The sequence below is a fragment of the Oncorhynchus kisutch genome, linkage group LG29, assembly GCF_002021735.2.
Source record: "Oncorhynchus kisutch isolate 150728-3 linkage group LG29, Okis_V2, whole genome shotgun sequence".
Taxonomy (NCBI): domain Eukaryota; kingdom Metazoa; phylum Chordata; class Actinopteri; order Salmoniformes; family Salmonidae; genus Oncorhynchus; species Oncorhynchus kisutch.
Window position 1 is genome coordinate 31,071,786 of NC_034202.2, and position 19,072 is coordinate 31,090,857.

General features: G+C 39.3%; 2 protein-coding genes and 1 pseudogene across 3 annotated transcripts; 1 reads left to right on the forward strand and 2 right to left on the reverse strand.

Annotated features, from left to right (window-relative positions):
* Positions 1-66: 66 nt before the first annotated feature.
* Positions 67-9,972, reverse strand: st14b (ST14 transmembrane serine protease matriptase b). The gene is made up of 18 exons (XM_020465885.2): positions 9,534-9,972; positions 8,165-8,324; positions 7,064-7,197; positions 6,907-6,977; positions 6,505-6,698; positions 6,252-6,287; positions 5,904-6,138; positions 5,596-5,738; positions 5,409-5,506; positions 5,197-5,306; positions 4,923-5,056; positions 4,551-4,658; positions 4,347-4,463; positions 4,121-4,243; positions 3,702-3,885; positions 3,230-3,501; positions 2,964-3,100; positions 67-2,855 (listed from the first exon to the last, which is right to left on the reverse strand). Exons 1-18 carry the CDS (start codon positions 9,576-9,578, stop codon positions 2,694-2,696), a joined length of 2,463 nt encoding a protein of 820 aa, XP_020321474.1. The 5' UTR covers positions 9,579-9,972; the 3' UTR covers positions 67-2,693.
* Positions 9,973-10,387: 415 nt separating this feature from the next.
* On the forward strand, positions 10,388-16,106 carry LOC109873879 (WD repeat-containing protein 73-like; annotated as a pseudogene).
* Positions 15,953-18,835, reverse strand: LOC109874297 (sialidase-3). 2 transcript variants are annotated; one of them, XM_020466151.2, is made up of 3 exons: positions 18,645-18,835; positions 18,176-18,424; positions 15,953-18,047 (listed from the first exon to the last, which is right to left on the reverse strand). In XM_020466151.2, the coding sequence occupies exons 2-3, from the start codon at positions 18,404-18,406 to the stop codon at positions 17,052-17,054; spliced, it is 1,227 nt and encodes a 408-aa protein (XP_020321740.1). In that variant the 5' UTR covers positions 18,407-18,424; positions 18,645-18,835; the 3' UTR covers positions 15,953-17,051. The 2 variants fall into 2 exon arrangements, with proteins under 2 accessions (XP_020321740.1, XP_020321741.1); XM_020466152.2 differs by having other exon boundaries at positions 18,176-18,427.
* Positions 18,836-19,072: the final 237 nt, after the last annotated feature.

The following is a 19,072-nucleotide window of genomic DNA, read 5'->3' on the forward strand; positions in this document are numbered from 1 at the left end:
TGCATTCGATGCACGAAATTAAAACAAGTTCTTTAGATAATACACAACAAAAGACATTTCACTTCAGACTCATTTCCCCAATCATACAGGGTATTGTAATTTAATATGAAACTAGGCTTTACATAGAATTACACTGAAATAAGGCACATTGGCACTCCCACAATCTAATATTTTCAGAGAATGGTGAAATTACTGTAAAGTACATTACAATAATCACAAACTCAAGTAAAAGCACAGGTTGTCAGGACCCTGAAATTCCACAAATAAGTCTTTTTGGTGTTGTTACTGGGCCTTTGTGTATTACAAGCTCAGCTTGACACTCACACAACATACGCGTTTTAAAATTATCAATAAAAATTTCCTAAACTGTACACAAGAAAAAATAATCTAATTTACATACAACAACGAATTAATGATATACTGTAAGCACCAGAATGGAATGGATACATAGAACAGAGTATATAGGCTGCTTTAAAAACAAAGGCCATTTGTTTCCTTTTTTGAGCAATTAGATATTTTCTAAACACCAATTACTGGGGAAAAAAAGATCAGAATTAGGCTGCCTGTGTAAACGCTGCCATAGTAATGTTAACATCACTTGTTAAAATGTGTACAAGGAGCAATGAGAGGTACTTTTAACTAATGTATAAACCTAGACAAGGACCAAGCAACCAACCATATTGACATAATATAAACCAGAAATATATTACACACCAAAAGCTCTCTATGCTCTATGACATTTACATATTGTTTACAAATTTAAATATGTCTCGGGAAGAAAATATAAAAATCTATGAACTGAGTTTAGTATAAAATCACAAAATACCTTAATTCATATCTAAAATGTGTAAAGTATAGCTCTCTGAATATGTGAAATATTTTCCTTTACCATTTCCCTGTTCAATCAAACCATTAACTAAGTACCCAGGACAGTCATTTTTAGTCGTATGGTATCTCAGAAACCCAGTCACCTGTTTTGACAGAAAAGGGCCCTACATCTCAGAGCATATTAGAAAGATATTTTTAAAATGCAGGTACACAAGCTGTCAGGTTTACTGAGGTACAGCATATGAGGTATGATCAATTAAAAAATAAATATAAACAGGAAATGAAAACATATCCTAAAAAGAAAACACCTACATTACCAAAACATAATATAAAAATACAAAGACATATGAGATTTTAAGAATCCACAAAACTTCATATAACACATCACTTTTGGAAAAACAAACGATAAGGATTCTAACACATGAACAAAGCAAATTCTAAATAAAGAAACCCAGGGTGGAAAAATGCCTACAAGGTCACAAAAGCAGGCAATTTAATGCACTTGGGTGCAAAAATCCGTCTTTAACCTGCAACCAATGCTTACTAAATATGTATTTAAACAAGATAATAACACAGCTAATGTAATGCCCAGTCTATTTTTAAGTAAGTGTATGTATAGGTATGTAAGAATGGTATATTCTGTATAAAGTAATACGTTTGGATAGAACCAAACAACATTTACAACATAAGTGTAAAATAATGAAAACTCCTTGTTGAGTCTTGTAGAGTCCCAGTAGTCACATACTGTAGTGTGCATACCAAGGTTATTATAGTTTTGTTTTTAAATTAGTTTTTTATTTCTATTCGTTTAATTTTTTACAATTTGAAATACATTTTATTTTAAGTTAGTTTTCGGACCTGATTTGCTAGTTTTTTTATTTAGTTTGAATTTGCTAAAAATGTGTATATTTAGTTTTTATATTATTTAGTTTCAGTTTTAGTATTGCTATGAGCCATTTGGGTTGTATAGCATGTGTGTTGTTTTTGGGATGTCACTTCTTACCACTGAAAGGTGTCATGTAAAAATATTCCCAGTGTGAAATAGTTCCCAATGAGAGTTTTACATGACACTGGGCAGTTATACACAAGCTGATGGGTCAGCTCATAGGATAGGTTTATATTATAAAGTCAATCTCATTGTGACTTGGATTTAAAGGTAATAGAGCTGAGGCTGTTGAAAAATAATCATGTAGAAGGAAACCCCATATTTACACCAATCCAGTGCTTTTTTAAAACGTAGTAGTACATGTAAGAGGAATCAAGTTAGCTACCTAGACAATTTTTTCCCTGTTAGCTAGTGATAGCTAGGGATAGTGATGCACAAACTAGGCCTATTTGAAACATCTCCTGGAAACATTTACCCACCAGATTCAGTAGCTGAAAAAACCCCATAAAGCTTCACAACTTTTTACATTTACATTTGAGTAATTTAGCAAATGCTCTTATCCAGAGCGACTTAGGGTATTGAGTGCATAAATTTGTAAGGTATCAGTTGCAGCCTTCATCCGCCTTTGAACCCCATTGAAAACCCAATCAGAAGTTTAGAAAAAAACTCAAACTGAACATAACTCATTATGGTTTTTATTTTATTTTAGTTAGTTTTGGAGTCAAAGATAATCGTTTCAGTATAGTTTTAGTTTTTTGAAACAGGTTTGTTCATTATTTTATTTCAGTTTACTAAATAGTTTTTTCAAGATACATTTTTGTTTTAGTTTCTGCATTAGTTTACTATAATAACCTTAATGCATACCAATCAAAGGTCTGGGGATTTTAAGAACTTGGACAAAGACCAATCTTCTGAGGGCTAAGTATTGCTCAGGCTTGACAACCAGGTTTCCCACTCAGCTAGACCCTGGTCTTCTCAGCTACACTCCGGTCTTCTGCTTTATCCAGTCCCTGTATTTGGTGACTTGGGTGTAGACACCAGGCTTGTTCCTGCGGGCACAGCCGTCCCCCCAGCTCACCACTCCAGCCAAGAAGAAACGTCCACTGTTCTCCATGGAGGACAACGGACCTCCAGAGTCTCCCTGACAAAAAGAGCAGGGCAAAGACAGCATGATGATGATGATGATGACGTAAAGAGGGGGAAAGTAAATATGCAACAAGAAAGATCATCTAGCTGCTGGCGGGGTTACCTGACAGGCATCTACTCCTCCGTCCAGTACACCAGCACATAACATGTTGGAAGTGGTCTGTCCTTCCATCAGGGTGTTACATACTGTGGCATTGATGATACGGACCTCTGCCTTCTGCAACATTGATGCCTCGAAACCTGGGATAGTGAATGACACTCAGTCAGCATCAACAGTAGTCAGAGGTTAAAACATGAGGAAATGTGAAGTGTATTACTACAGAACAAGGTGGGGGAAACTACTGCAGCTATACACCGGATTCAACTCACCCCCCTCTCTGGTGGTCCCCCAGCCAGTGATCCACACTGGCTTGCCAGCAGGGAAGTAATGCCTGGCTGTGGGCAGACAGATTGGCCAGATGTTCTGGTTGAGTGTGACAGGACTGTCCAGTTCCATAAGAGCTATGTCATTGTCATAGGTCTGGGCTTGGTAGCCAGGGTGCTGGATGATCTGTTTCAGGTTCTTCTTCAGCGTCCACTTGTTAGTCTGACTCTGAACATGAAGTCCAAGGTATGCTTCCCATTGTTGAGGTTGAGAATATCTGTTAGAAAACATACTATTAGTTCACGGTCCTCAATCCTCAAGACCACAAAGATTTTGAAAGCTGAACTGTAAACAGGAGAGGTTACAGGGAACAGTCCTTAGAGCAGTTAATCAATTGGGGAAACGTACAATGGTGTGAATTAAACGTAGAAAGAGTAGAAAGAGGAACAATAAGGTGAGCAAGTGACTTTGACGTACTTGACTTTGACGTCATCCTGGACACAGTGGGCAGCAGTGACGAGCCAGCGGTCGTTGATAACTGAGGCTCCACACACATGGCTAGACCCTCGGATGTGAAGGCTAACCTGCCAGGGCCACTCCCCCTCAATGGAGGCCTGCCCACCCACAATACGGGAGTGTCTATAAGGCCGTATACCACACTCTGCACACAGACACACAGACAAAACAATCAGTAAATAAAGGAGGACCACAATGGAAACAAGTCAGACTTTTTGTCTACATAATACACCCTCTGTGATTTTGGTACATGTATTGTTTGCCTGTTGTTTTAAATAGTCAAATAAAATGTAATCCAAATTACATTCAGAAGTCAGGGTAATGGTGGTAAAAGTTGGTCTGATGATGTAGAGGAAGCTGTGTGAGATATCTAAACTTACGACAGTCTGCCTCGTCTGAGCCATCATCACAGTCCTCTTCTTCATCGCACTCTGGGTTCAGCTTGCTGATGCACATGTTGTTCTTACACTTGTAAGTATACTCTGAGCATTGCAGGGCTAGAGCTGGATACAAGGAGATGGGGAGTCAGTCACACAAAGGTCAAAGGTCATGTTTATATGGTAGCCAGTTGTATTCTACTACAGCTATTTATCTTTGGATACGTACATTTTGCACATTTTGATTCATCAGAGCCGTCAGCACAGTCAGCACGGCCATCACATTTCAGTCTCTCGGAGATACAGCTTCCATTCCGACAGGTAAACTCACCTGATTTACAACTCCCTACAGAGAGGACACAGTAACACACAGTGGTAGCAATGATGATATAATCTTGCGTGACCTCTCTACTGATGTATAGTGTTGACTTACCACAGTTTTCCTCATCTGTGCTGTCCCCACAGTCATTGACTCCATCACACTGCCAGAACTTGACTTTACAAAGACCATTTCTACATTTGATTTGATCTGGCTCACACTCTGTACAGAGACAAGACAACTCAGATTACATCATAATCATTTGGAGGTAACCTAATCTCTCTTGTAGAGGCAAATCAAGCATCTGTTTACAAAGATGACGTTATAAAAGTTAAACACACTCAGATGGAAACACTTGAGAAGAATAGACATGTTATAACGTAGTTATAGGTCTGTACTCACTGCAGATCTGTACTGATAACAGTATACACTGTAGATGTTAGTTTAAGAAACAACTGTGTACTGATAACAATGTTTCTGGCTTACGAGTAGTTGGCACAAAGGCTTCAAACTCAGCAGTGAAACCTGAATCCACATAGGACATGTCAGAGTTAAATATCACGACTATCTTGTTGACTGTGCTGGTGACCACAGTGCTGTAGGGCTTATCGCCACATAGCCTGCAACATAAAAGTTTAAAGAGGCAAAGATCAGCAATGTTCATCAATTAGGGACATTGCAGAGTCATTGCTGATATTAATAGTAAATTCTTCCAAATTCCTAACGGATATACTGACACCAAGAAGATCCCATGACTCACTTTTCACTGTTGATCTCTACGTAGTCCTTAGGACAATTATTATTGTTCTGTCCTGGCTCAGACATCAACAGCTTGTTGAACTGCACCTTGACAGACTTCCCTTTTGGGACCTGAAAGAGAATAGAATGGTAGGTGGAACTTCAGAAATAAACATATTCTCACTCTAAAAGGTCAGCAGCAGGCTCCACAACACAAACTGAACATTTGTTTACCTCAATATCCCAGACACACTTGGTCAGAGGTGGGTAATGGGAGGGAAAGTTTGGAGATGTGAAGGTGCCATTAAGTCCTGATAATTGACCACCACAATCTACACAGAAAGAGTAACAGATAATGAGTCTCATGCCCATTAGGGACACAACATGGTACACCCCGTGATCATCATAATAGTAGCTGCACCTTGGCTATTGAGGGGAACCTGAGAGTAGGTGGCTCTGAAGCCAGGGAAGTTCTTCTCCTTGTTGGTTACCAGTGTCAGCAGCATGACGTTTCCAGAGGAAATGAACGACAGAGGCTCATTGCGAGTGTAATATCCACATTTCCTGGACAGAGATCAACACATGACTTAACTGAGGCAGACAGTTGCACTTGGATGGAACTCATTAGTCATGAGGCTAGTATCTGAAGGGAATATCAATGGGAAAATGTTGACTGTGTTTCTTGTCTCCACTTTCTCTTGATCCTAAAAGTACTGTACAACTACTCACTCTGCCATGACCTGCCGCTCCAATGGCACCAGGGAGTCATACACCTTGATGAAGTCGTTCTGACAGTCACCCTCCAAGTTGAAGGTGTCAAACTCCAGTTTAATCCTGTAGCCTCGGTCAGCATGTAGTCTCCACAACACATATGTGTTTGGAGGGTATGGAGAATCAGGAAAGCCAGGTGACTGTAATGTGGCCGTGTGATTCTCACTGATGTGATAGGAATAGGTTTGGGAGGCTGGGAAACGGACAGACAGATACAGTAGACAAGCTCAGTGAGCTGTACAAGGACAGCCTGTGACATCCAGAAAGATAATAGTTGAAACCATAACAGCGAATGTTGTTTCTCACCAGCCAATAAGGCCTTTGTCATACGTGGATCCAGAGCTGTGAAATGGAAGCACATATGAGACATTAGCATGGAGCAAATAAAAACATCTGCTCTGACCTTTAACAGCTCTTTTTTTAACTGAGGGATAGAGAATGTGAAGGAAATTACTACAAAAGCTCCTATTAACATAGGCCTTAATAAACAGGGATGCATACAAGAGTATAGGTAACTTTTCACATCCAAAGGCAGAGTGATATTCACCCTTTACTGTACCTCCAGAGATCACGTTGTTGATGAGCAGGGAGCTGGTTGGCCGGCGACCCATCCCCATCCTCCCCTTCAGACTTCCCTTCATCGGATCCATGGTGCCAATAGCTTCATCCACCGCAGACCCCCGACCGATCGGTACATCAAACTCAGACAGGTAGTAGGCCACTACATTGTCCTCACTCCCTCTGTTGCCTTCACTACAGTGGAAAGACATAGTGCATTGTAATTTTGAATATGTTAAGCAGCAAGAAAACATAACAATTGTGGGTTGAATTTAAACAAATGTACTGTCTGCTACCCTTTGTTGTAATGTCTTTATAATGTCATCATCTTCAAGTAAGCAACCATAACTATCTCTGAATTTCAAAGTGACCTTAGGGGAGTGGTTAAATGGGGAACAAATACCTGAAGGCTTGCACTGTGGATCCCACTAAATATTTATCCAGATCTTTGTATTTAGAGTAGATCCCCTTCAGCTGAAAAGCAGCAAGATGAAACGCGTTATTGTAGCTACCAGGATTTGCTACAAATAATAGAGAAGGTCATCATCACCCTGTCTTACCTGCTGTGACACCTGCATGGCCAGTTGTTTGAACTCATTGCTGTCGGGGTTGTCGTAGGAATCTATAAATCTTTGGTTGGTGATACTCATAGAGCCAATGTACATCTTTGTCAATCGCACCTCTCCTCTCCGCACTGCAAAATAAGAGAGGGACAGGAGTGAGGACCAGAATATGTATACTACTGGGACCAGAATAAGTATACTAATGAGGCCGGAATAAGTACACTACTGGGACCAGAATAAGTATACTAATGGGACCAGAATAAGTATACTACTGGGACCAGAATAAGTATTCTAATAGGACCAGAATACGTATACTAATGAGGCCAGAATAAGTATACTACTGGACCAGAATAAGTATACTAATATGACCAGAATAAGTATACTAATGAGGCTAGAGTAAGTATACTAATGAGGCTAGAGTAAGTATACTACTGGGACCAGAATAAGTATACTAATGAGGCCAGAATAAGTATCTAATGAGGCTAGAGTAAGTATACTACTGGGACCAGAATAAATATACTAATGGAACCAGAATAAGTATACTAATGAGGCCTGAATAAGTATACTACTGGGACCAGAATAAGTATACTAATAGGACCAGAATAAGTATACTAATGAGGCCAGAATAAGTATACTACTGGGACCAGAATAAGTATACTAATAGGACCAGAATAAGTATACTAATGAGGCCAGAATAAGTATAGTACTGGGACCAGAATAAGGATACTACTGGACCAGAATAAGTATACTAATCGGACCAGAATAAGTATACTACTGGGACCAGAACAAGTATACTACTGGACCAGAATAAGTATACTAATGAGGCCAGAATAAGTATACTACTGGGACCAGAATAAGTATACTAATGAGGCCAGAATAAGTATACTACTGGGACCAGAATAAGTATACTATTGGGACCAGAATAAGTATACTAATGAGGCCAGAATAAGTATACTACTGGGACCAGAATAAGTATACTACTGGGACCAGAATAAGTATACTAATGAGGCCAGAATAAGTATACTAATGGGACCAGAATAACTATAATAATGGGTAATGGCTCTATAGGGATTTAGTCGAGGTGGACAATATACTCACAGTGAAAATGCCAAACCAGCAGGCCTGTCGTCAGCGCAATGACAGCTGCCAACCCCACGAGGCCAATCCCAACATAAAGTGTTTTACTCCCTCTGTTTTTCTCCAGCTTCTTGGTGTCTGGGGCTGGCAAGAATGTGACAGAATTTTCCCAGTCATCATCCTACAAGTGAGAAAATAAATGTTATTTTACTTGCATTTAATTTCAACATAAACATTTCAGTGCTCATGTCAATGGCAGCAAAAGAGAAATGTCTCCCATAACACAGTTATATTAATTGTTACTGCAATTGAACTAACCAGTGCAAGTCAAGTCCTGTCAGATTCAACAGTTACTACATTTTCCAACAACCACACCCTACTTGAATGTATCAGTTATAGACTACTCTTATGTGTCTAAAGAGCCATACCCTTTTTGACAAATTGACTCACATGCAGCCTAGGCCATATGATCTACCAGGCATTCCAATTCAAAGGGAGCAGCACTGAGAGGAATGCTGCTTACATAATACACCTTGCATACAAAACATTAAGAACACCTGCTCTTCCATGACATAGTCTGACCAGATGAATCCAGGTGAAAGTTATGATCCCTTATTGATGTCACTTGTTAAATCCACATCAATCAGTGTAGATGAAGGGGAGGAGACAGGTTAAAATATTTTTAAGCCTTGAGACAATTGAGACATGGATTGTGTATGTGTGCCATTTAGAGGATGAATGGGCAAGACAAAAGATTTAAGTGGCTTTGAACAGGTTATGGTAGAAAATGCCAGGCGCACCAGTTTGAGTGTGTCAAGAAGTGCAACGCTGCTAGGTTTTTCATGCTCAACAGTTTCCCCTGTGTATCAAGAATGGTCCACCACCCAAAGGACATCCAGCCAACTTTACACAACTGTGGGAAAAATTGGAGTCAACATGGGCCAGCATCCCTGTGGAAGCTTTCGACACCTTGTAGAGCATGCCCCACGAAGACTGGAGTGAAGTCCACAGGGTTCCATCCAAATTATCCCATTCTCTAGTTTTTTTAAAGAGATACGACTGAACTACAACATATGTTTAAGAACAAAACAGAACTCAACAGCGTTTGGAGTCAAATGGTTTTGTTGATTTTCTGTTGCTTTTTTTAACAGAATCGGTACAATGAATCAACCCCTGGTTTCCACTCTAGAAATACACTGAGCGTATGTACGTGGGAATGTTTTGTACACTCAGTGTATTTGTAGAGTGGAAATCAGGGGTGTATTCACACAATTATATTACAATTACACATAGCCTACATTTTATGAAACTTGCTATAAAGATTTGCTTAGATTAGACAAAATAGATTATCGATAGCGTTATAACAACTGTATTAGTAGCATTACAATACCTGCGTTTTCGGGGTAAACTTCGTTCCAGAATCCAACAAATCCATGACAGAAGAACGTCACGTTTGGCAATTGATCCAAATTTGATTTCACTGTGCTTGAAATGTTTAATTATTTGTCTAGTTTCGGTCAAATTCTACAAGCCTTGAGAATGATTATCGACAGCCTCGGTCCATTGTCTTCAATAGGATGGCAACAGCGACAGGTGTCTCGCAGGTAAATCCACACCAGTCATTACGAATAGGTTGTCATTTTTCCCCTATAGAAAGTATTCTGAAGGATATCAGAATATCCGAAAAGTTCATTAATTCCGACACTAATTTGTGTTTATTTAGCGTAACTAAAAAAAATGTCGATAATAAACCTATTGTAGACAGAAACCAAGCCGCCTATCCATTCGACTTCCTGTGTACAGGTGATACACTGAACAGTGGGGGAGAAGGACTGAATAGAGATGAACGAGGAAATAAAACCTGTGGCACATATTCTGCTCACCCATAGGTTACTATTACAATCCTGATGTCTTCAGTTTAGACTACCCTTTCCTGGTCATAGTTTTGTATCCTGTAATATTTGTTCATTTTGAATCCCATAAAATGTTTGGTTTGCAGGACCAACAGCTCTGAGTTCCTCTCAGGGCTAGTGACTATCAAACAGAAGACAAATCACTGCCATTTAGATCAAATAAAGATATGGAAATAAGTAGGCTAGTTGAGGACCTAAACCGATGTCATTATACGACTACAAATTGGTATGCTTAGACCACACACTATATTATGCGGTATTTGTCTCTCACTGGAGGGCCAGTAGTCTGTCTGATCCCGCAACACTAGAGGGCGTAGTATACCATTTCAATATGACGGTGAGTCTACGTGTTGTGCAGTTAACAATAGCTCCTGCGTCATCAGAGTGGTGTGTTTCGTGCAGTTTCATTGCAGTTTGACAGCATCGGCAGTATCATAAAAACGACAGCCGTATTTAGATCTGGGCCCGAGCGGTGTACTGAAAGACCAGTATTAAACACTGTGGAAAAGACACAGCTGGATGAGTTGTTTGTATCTTAATCAAATGGTTATTGAGATAATTCACCATAGTCGCAGGAAGTAGTTTGTGGGTGGGGTGCTGCGAGTTTTTTGCCCGCGCTGAAGAGTCAATATTGGTCCTCTAATACAGGACTAGTAAAGGCCCAGTGCACTACTTTTGTGGAATTAAAATGTAAACTAAATATATTTGAGTGTTTACCAGCATTTGCAACTTGAGTTAATCTGATAATACTTGCGGAATATAAAAATACTTGCTTGGTGTATTTTTTCCAGTTTCTTGAAATACTTTGCAACATATTGTGAAAACTGAAATGGTCTATTTTCCATAGGCGATCTTATCCAGGGCAATTTACAGTAATGAGTGGGAATCAAACCCACAACCCAAGCATTGGGGCGGCAGGGTAGCCTAGTGGTTAGAGTGTTGGACTAGTAAATTGAAGGTTGCAAGTTCAAGCCCCCGAGCTGACAAGGTACAAATCTGTCATTCTGCCCCTGAACAGGCAGTTAACCCACTGTTCCTAGGCCATAATTGAAAATAAGAATTTGTTCTTAACTTACTTGCCTAGTTAAATGAAGGTAAAAAAAAAATACAACAATTCCAAGTGAACCACTTGATGTCTCAATGTACTGCACATTGTTTTTCTTCATGATGATGTTGACCACAGGTAGATGACCAGCCTGTGTACAATACAGTAATGTACATTGGTTTGTAAGGATGGTAAATTAATACTTCACACAAAGTGGTTGTTTTCCATGTTTTTTGATCAAGAAAAACATTTAAGGGATGTTTTGTGTTTTTGCCTATAACTTTGTACTTTTTAATGTAAATGTTTGAGGACAGGTTTTTGTTCTTTCTGGATTCCATTAGAACGACAATTGCAGAGAAAGGAACAGGGCAACAACTCTTACAATTCCAACTAATGAATCCTGCAAGATACTGTTGTTAATTATACAACTACCTTTTTTGCCAATGCAGAGAAGTTGAATATTTTTCGGTGTTGCCTGCGCTACAGATGTCTATATTGGTCTGCTAATACTAGTAAAGTGCATACATTTTGTGAAAACATTATTTTTCAACCATTTAAAAAAATAAATATATTTCCTCCTTTTCAAGAACCTGCACCTGAGGAGTTCTGTAAGGAGGATATAGTACCCATTTTTACCCCCCAAAACACCTATCTTTCAATAATACTCTGCAATTGTGATTTGGACAGAACCCATTGTCTCCTCCCCCTGGGGGTGAAATACTGTATAAATGCAGCATCAGCCCTGAGAACTGCATTTGCCTGAGAACTTAGTGTTGACAAAACATGAAGCGATTGGGCTTGGTTGTCCTTGTACTTCTCCTGATGCTTTTGGCTGTTGAGGGTAAGCAGTGGATACAGTACCTTGGCTTTGTTATGTAATGCCGCAGGTCTGCATCATACCTGTAAAATGGGATTTCATCAGTGTACCTGCTGATGTGTATTTGGGAGAAATGTTTTGGATCATTAGTTCTTATTTTACCATTAAAGACATTGCTCTAAAGACATTGAACTTGTTCTCAACTAGCCTACCTGGTTAAATAAATGTAAAAGAAATTGCACATTTCTGATTATACGGATCATACGGTAAATGTAAGATCTTCAATGGTAATGTTTTAGCTTGACATTGGTTATACTGTTAACATTGATTGATCATCATTAAAGGTAATATAATAACAGCTCATAAGTATTCTAGTCATTAACAAATTACAAAAATAGTGTAGTTGAAATGTTCTTCTACTAATTGTTCCATGATTGTTTTACTGTTGTTCTAACAGCTGATGATGCAGAGATGCAATATTGGACGTGTGGTTATAGAGGACTCTGCAGACGGTTCTGTTATGCCCAAGAATATATTGTTGGACACTTCGGTTGTCCTCGCAGATACAGGTACATTGATGATCTATTGAAATGTACAGTACACATGTAACCATGGTGAGATTGTATATCATGTATATTGTCAGAGAGACCCTGATGGAGACAGAATAGCTTTGTCAGACATACACAATAAGAGTTGCTGTTATGATGTTACACTTGTTTTTTCTGCCTTTCCAAATCATGTCCAATCAATTGAATTTACCACAGGTGGACTCCAAGTTGTAGAATGATGATCAATTGATCAATGGAAAAAAAGATGCACCTGAGTCTCAGCAAAGGGTCTGAATATTTATGTAAATAAGATATTTTGTTTTTGTTTTTATAAATTTGCAAAAATGTCTAAACCTGTTTTTGCTTTGTCATTATGGTGTATTGTGGTGTATTTTTTTTTATGAATCAATTTTAGAATACGGCTGTAATGTAACAAAATGTGGAAAAGGGAGGGGGTTTCGAATGCACTGTATGTATTGAATACATGGAATTGGTATGTGATGAATAAGTCCTGCACACAATGTGCTTATTTTCTTTTCTTTTTTTAATCAGGATTAATATTTGATTTGATGTGTATGGAATTGTTTCCTGAAATATGCATGAAAGGACAGTAATTACCCATAATTCAGCACCTTTGGATAGTTGTACTTCCAATTTTGATCATCATGATTTAGTGACTGCAAAAAATGTACTGGGATTTTTAAAAGACAGATTCACTTTTTGTTTTGTCTGCATGGACCCAAGAGATAAGTATGGTTGCATTAGTCTTTTTGCAGGCAGTCGTTTTTTTAAATGAACGTATTTGCTATTATGACAGTATAATATAGTTTTGATGACTATTTATATTTTAGGAAGGCAACTACATTTTGAAAACACATTTACTGTTTTGCAACAGAGTTCTGTGTCTTGCGACAACATTGTTCCAAAAAATGCTTGTACGCATTTGAAAAAACTGTAAATGGCTACTTTCCAACTCTTGTTTCTTGTGTCGTTACCAATGACGGCTTCAGCACCAAGCTCCTGTTGTGGGACTTAGGAGGAGGGGATTGTGGTGAGTAAACCTACTGTCTCCTCGTCATATTTTCAGTGTATTACAGTTTAATCTACTCTCCACTTTATACTGTAGCTACATCCACTAGGCATGGATGATTTACAACCTGATTAGGTCACAGTACACATTGGTCTTGCCCACATTGAAAGCACATTTCTGTTGCGTGATTTGTCTTCAAATGATAGATGTCATAAAGAGTACTGGAGACATACAACTAAAGAGTGCATTATCAGATAAAGGTGTCAAGCCAGCCTCCGGATGAACTGGAAACCCCAGCATTCTCCATGGCTCTCAGATCAGCGATATTCAACTGACTGAGCTGATGTCAGGGAAACCACTTTACTCTGTAGATAATAACCTGTTTTATATACACTGTAGCCTTTTTGGACTGTGTCGATTTATAATTTCCTTTACAATATGATATTGGGTGTAGAAACACATCTATAACAGTTATTTTGTTTCCTTCTATCACAGAAACAGACAGTCCAGATGCACTGAGCTCCCTGCAGTTTGTGAGTGGCAGTGTATTTCTCGCTTGTGCCTGGTGACCTGTATGTGGGGGACACACGGAAGCCTTCAGCTCTTCAGCAAACCCCAGCTGGAGGGAGAGAGGGAGCCCAATGGTGTATGGGTGTTAAGACAGACCTGTTCTCATCAGACCCATCCTCCTGTAGTGTAGCACGGCTCTCCTCCTCCTGCCAAGTGTTTGTGTCTGATCTTAGGGACCTAAGAGCCCCCGTGAGTAAAGCCCAGCTTGATGTCCAGAGGAAAACTACCGATAATGACTTCCTGAAGGTGACATGAGCGCCAGCTTTAGACAACTGCCTTGCTGTTTCAGGTAAGCACCATGTCACTCTTTCATTTTTGTTGGATTAATGACATTAGTGAATGTCTTATGGACAGAACAAAGCTGTTCTTGCTTTTTTAGAACGGCTGTCATAATAAAGCAACTTTTCCTCAATTAACTATTTAATTTATCTCCTCTTCTAGGTTTTGATGGAATGGTGCAAATCTACAACACTGCCTCTTGGAGACCGGAGTTGGTGGAATTCCAGCCTATTTTTGTCCACCGTGGTCACACGATGTCTGAGGATCAGTTTGACACTTCATCAGCTGTGGTCACCACTCATGTTTGGCATCCAAGTCGACCTAAGACTGTCCTCTCTGCTGCTGTAGACGGGTCTGTGCATCTATGGGACTGGGTCGACAAAGCCACTGCCAGCTGTTGACATTCAAACAAACTTACAGTTCACTGTTAATCATTACGCAGCTTTGGACCTTGCCTGAAGTCTAAATATTTTTTTTCATTATGTAAATATGTAAGGAAAAAACATCCTCTGTAAAGCACAATTTATTGTGATGGGATAAGATGATGTAAAAATACACTGTTATGAGTAGTTATTCAATGCTATGAGTAGTTATTCCATGCTATGAGTAGTTGTTCCATGCTATGAGTAGTTATTACATACTAGGAGTAGTTATTACATACTATGAGTAGTTGTTCCATGCTATGAGTAGTTGTTCCATGCTATGAGTAGTTATTACATACTAGGAGTAGTTATTACATACTATGAGTAGTTGTTCCATGCTATGAGTAGTTATTACATACTATGAGTAGTTGTTCCATGCTATGAGTAGTTATTACATACTATGAGTAGTTATTCCATGCTATGAGTAGTTGTTCCATGCTATGAGTAGTTATTACATGCTATGAGTAGTTATTACATACTATGAGTAGTTGTTCCATGCTATGAGTAGTTGTTCCATGCTATGAGTAGTTATTACATGCTATGAGTAGTTATTACATACTATGAGTAGTTGTTCCATGCTATGAGTAGTTGTTCCATGCTATGAGTAGTTATTACATACTATGAGTAGTTATTACATACTATGAGTAGTTGTTCCATGCTATGAGTAGTTATTACATGCTATGAGTAGTTATTACATACTATGAGTAGTTGTTCCATGCTATGAGTAGTTGTTCCATGCTATGAGTAGTTGTTCCATGCTATGAGTAGTTATTACATACTATGAGTAGTTATTCCATGCTATGAGTAGTTATTACATACTATGAGTAGTTATTCTTAAACTGTACACAACGTTGCATTATGGAAGAGGTATTCTGAGTTTATATTATTATACAATGCATTCGAAAAGTATTCAGACCCCTTGACTTTTTCCACGTTGTTACGTTACAGCCTTATTCTAAAATTGATATTTTTTCCCCTCATCAATCTACACACAATATCCCATAATGACAAAGCGAAAACAGGTTTTTATACATTTTTGCAAATGTACCCTTTACTTATAACCTCTTTTTGCTTTGTAATTATGGGGTATTGTGTGTATATTAATTATATTAAAAAAGCCATTTAATCAATTTTAGAATAAGGTTGTAAACGTAACAAAATGTGGAAAAAGTCAAAGGGTCTGAATACTTTCCGAATGCACTGTATTTTATAAGAAAGCAAGATTGTTCACTTTTGTTACATAATTGATAATAACATGTTAATAAGTAAACTGATTTCTTCATGTACCTGCTAAATAAGTTCAACCCTGGCCCGGAGATAAAGGTGGAAGGCAGTTGTACCACATTGTTTGCTCAGAACACTTTGTAAATCAAAAAGCTAAACATAGTTTATCAGATTTTTTACATTTATTTTCAAAAGATAGTTCTGCATGCCATTCACAGAAATTATTAACAATATGTTTTCTGCATAGCCATGGATACAGGCAGGGACAGGATTGTGCAGATAGTTGAGACAGGACTAATATTGTAGCATTACTTAGAGACAGGGAAAAATAATCTAATTTGGCACATTGGAGTTCGCAGCAAATGAAGCTGATCTGTCCTTTAGCAGACACTTTTCAGAGTGGCTCACTGTCATTACAGAGGGTCTGAACAACAGCATAAATTACATCAATAACATTCACAAATTACATAGTCATAACATTTATAATGCTATGGGGAATGTTTGAACTGTCCAGACAGGGATACAATGTGCATAAAGACAGGGTTGGATAGTGTGGCATTGCGAAGCCCATGCAGTTTGAACAGATGAGTCACAGTAGATAACAAACAACTTCATGATCGAGGGATGTCTGTTCATTCAACAGGGAGCAGAGTTGTGGCTGAGCAGGTTATTCTCTTCACAGTGTGCTTGACAAGCATGAGGAACTGAATCCTTTAAATCAATGTAGAGGTGAAAGGAGTTACATTGCAGAAATAAGTAACAAAGGTATGCTGTTTAAATAGACTGTTGTCCCATGACAGCATGCATTGCAGTTCATAGTCCGACTTCATAAAATGATCACATCTACAGATTATATCACATTTAACTATGATTGCATTTCAATGACATTTTAGTGTAAGTTGCCTTTTCTACACAAAACGACTTTGATATAAATGATCATATTCTTTTCAGATTGCTTCTTTTTCTATACTAATAAAGTATAGGGATGATAATGCATCTACTGACCACTAAATCTGATTGGAGTTAGAGTGTATTTCTGAAATACAACCCTAACGAAAACCTAGAAGGTCTTTTCTTTCTCATCAATGGTCTGCATGACATCACTGAGTGGAAAAGACACAAAAGCAATCTGTTCAATCTCACTCTTCTCCCCACATTCCATCAGACAAGCAAAGTGCTCAGTGTCCTCACTGTAGGCCAGGTCTGAGTAACCACTGGGTCCACTGTGGACGATCCAGGGCCGGTCCCAACCTGACGTGTGCAGTGGGGAACGGTTCAAATACACTCCCAAGTCTTTCCTCGTCCTCTTATTGGTCGGATGGGTGAAGAGAAGCCATGTTTGTGTGTCTGAGGCCCGTGGTGATGATGTGGTACCACCCATGCCCTCTTCACCTTGCTCAGGGGCAGGGAAGCCAATCACACTACCTTGGCAACCACCATGGCCTGGCTCCACTAACCTCGGAGCCAAGCGAGGCTTGTCATAGTAAACCCCACTGCTCTCACTCAGAGCCTCCACTCTATGTCCTCCATGGCGGGCGTTGCAGTACAGGTGACTCCTGCCCTCGTGGTCTATGATCTCTGCCATCTCACATTCACAGGACTTTCTTTGAAGCATCCTGCCCATTTGCCATGTCTGACCGAAGTCGTCACTGTATATTGAGAGAGCATGAGGCTGTACCGTGAAGGGGAAGGGGAAGGAGAAGCATTTGAAGTGGATATAATAGGCATAGGTAGGTATGATCAATCTTCCACTCTCCATTTGAATGCCATGGCCTGGTCCCACAGCAAATGTAGCCCACCTTCTGACCGTTTTGCCAATCACACTCTCTGTCAAGTCCTTTGTCGGGCTCCAGCTCTGGCCCTCATCATTACTGGTGATGTAGCACAGGTGGGCCTTATTCTTGCCTGTCCAGATCTGATGGTGCTCCGAAGTGTTCCCTAAAATGCAGATGAAAAACAGGAATAGAGTCTTGGTATTCTTCTCATACACCGGGCAGGGGTTCATGGTGCGGTGGTCTGGTAAACATGCTGACAACAGCTCCTGGGATTCTGACCACTGGGGAACAATGGAACAAAAATTAACAAGTAGAAACTGTAAGCTGTATGAAACAACTCAATTAAAGATGAACACCTTCAACTGTGTATTATGACTGTGATGTGTTTAGATTTGGAGGGGACATTTACCTGAGTGGATCCATTTTGTTGAGTTCCTCGCCTCATAACAATACTTTTTGCATCACTGTCACTGAGGGAAGAGCGCTTTTCTGCAAAGGCAAGGAATGTCTGACTCTCTTTTAGGTAAATGAGAGCTGGAATTCTGTATCTTGTCCCAGTTTGCTCCTGTTTGAACAGAGTTGTTTTTGCAGGTTGCATTTCGATTCCTGGTAAATAACTCCTTGATGATGTATTCCCCATCGCTGAAATTGCTGGTTCCTGCTAACAGAGGGATTACTTCAAACACACATGACATATCACCTGAGCCACTAAATTCACTATATTTATTCCCTTGACATGAAAGAAAGGCGTATAGGTTGAATCGGATAAACGCTTCGCACGACTGCTAGCTTACATTCAAGTAAATCATCAAGCTATTTTACATGCAAAAAGATGGTCTACTACGTCGACGTCGTTATAAGCCAGAACACATACTTACAGGAGCAGGCTTCTTAGCCTACAAATCACACCGTTGAGTCGTGAGACCCAGTTAAAACGAGCATAGCGTTAGCTACCTCTAAAACTATTTTTTTTTCTTTTTTCTTTTTTCCTTTCGCTATTAAATGTGGAAGCGTGTCGTGAAATAACAGCGTACGTAGCTCGTCTGGGGTGTATTCATTACGTCCTGCAACGGAAACCGTTTACCGTTGAAGAACCAAACGGGGGCAAACAGAGCATATGGAACAACACCGCTACCAACATGAATTTGTCCAATTGAAACTCTCGTTTTTGTTGCAAATTTTCACATTTCCATTTGGAGTAAACGTGTCTGTTGCTAAACGTTTTGCAACATAATTGTTGTAATGAATACACCCATGTTGTGTGAAAGTCAGTGGCGGCAAAAGAGACCAAAACATTCTATACTGC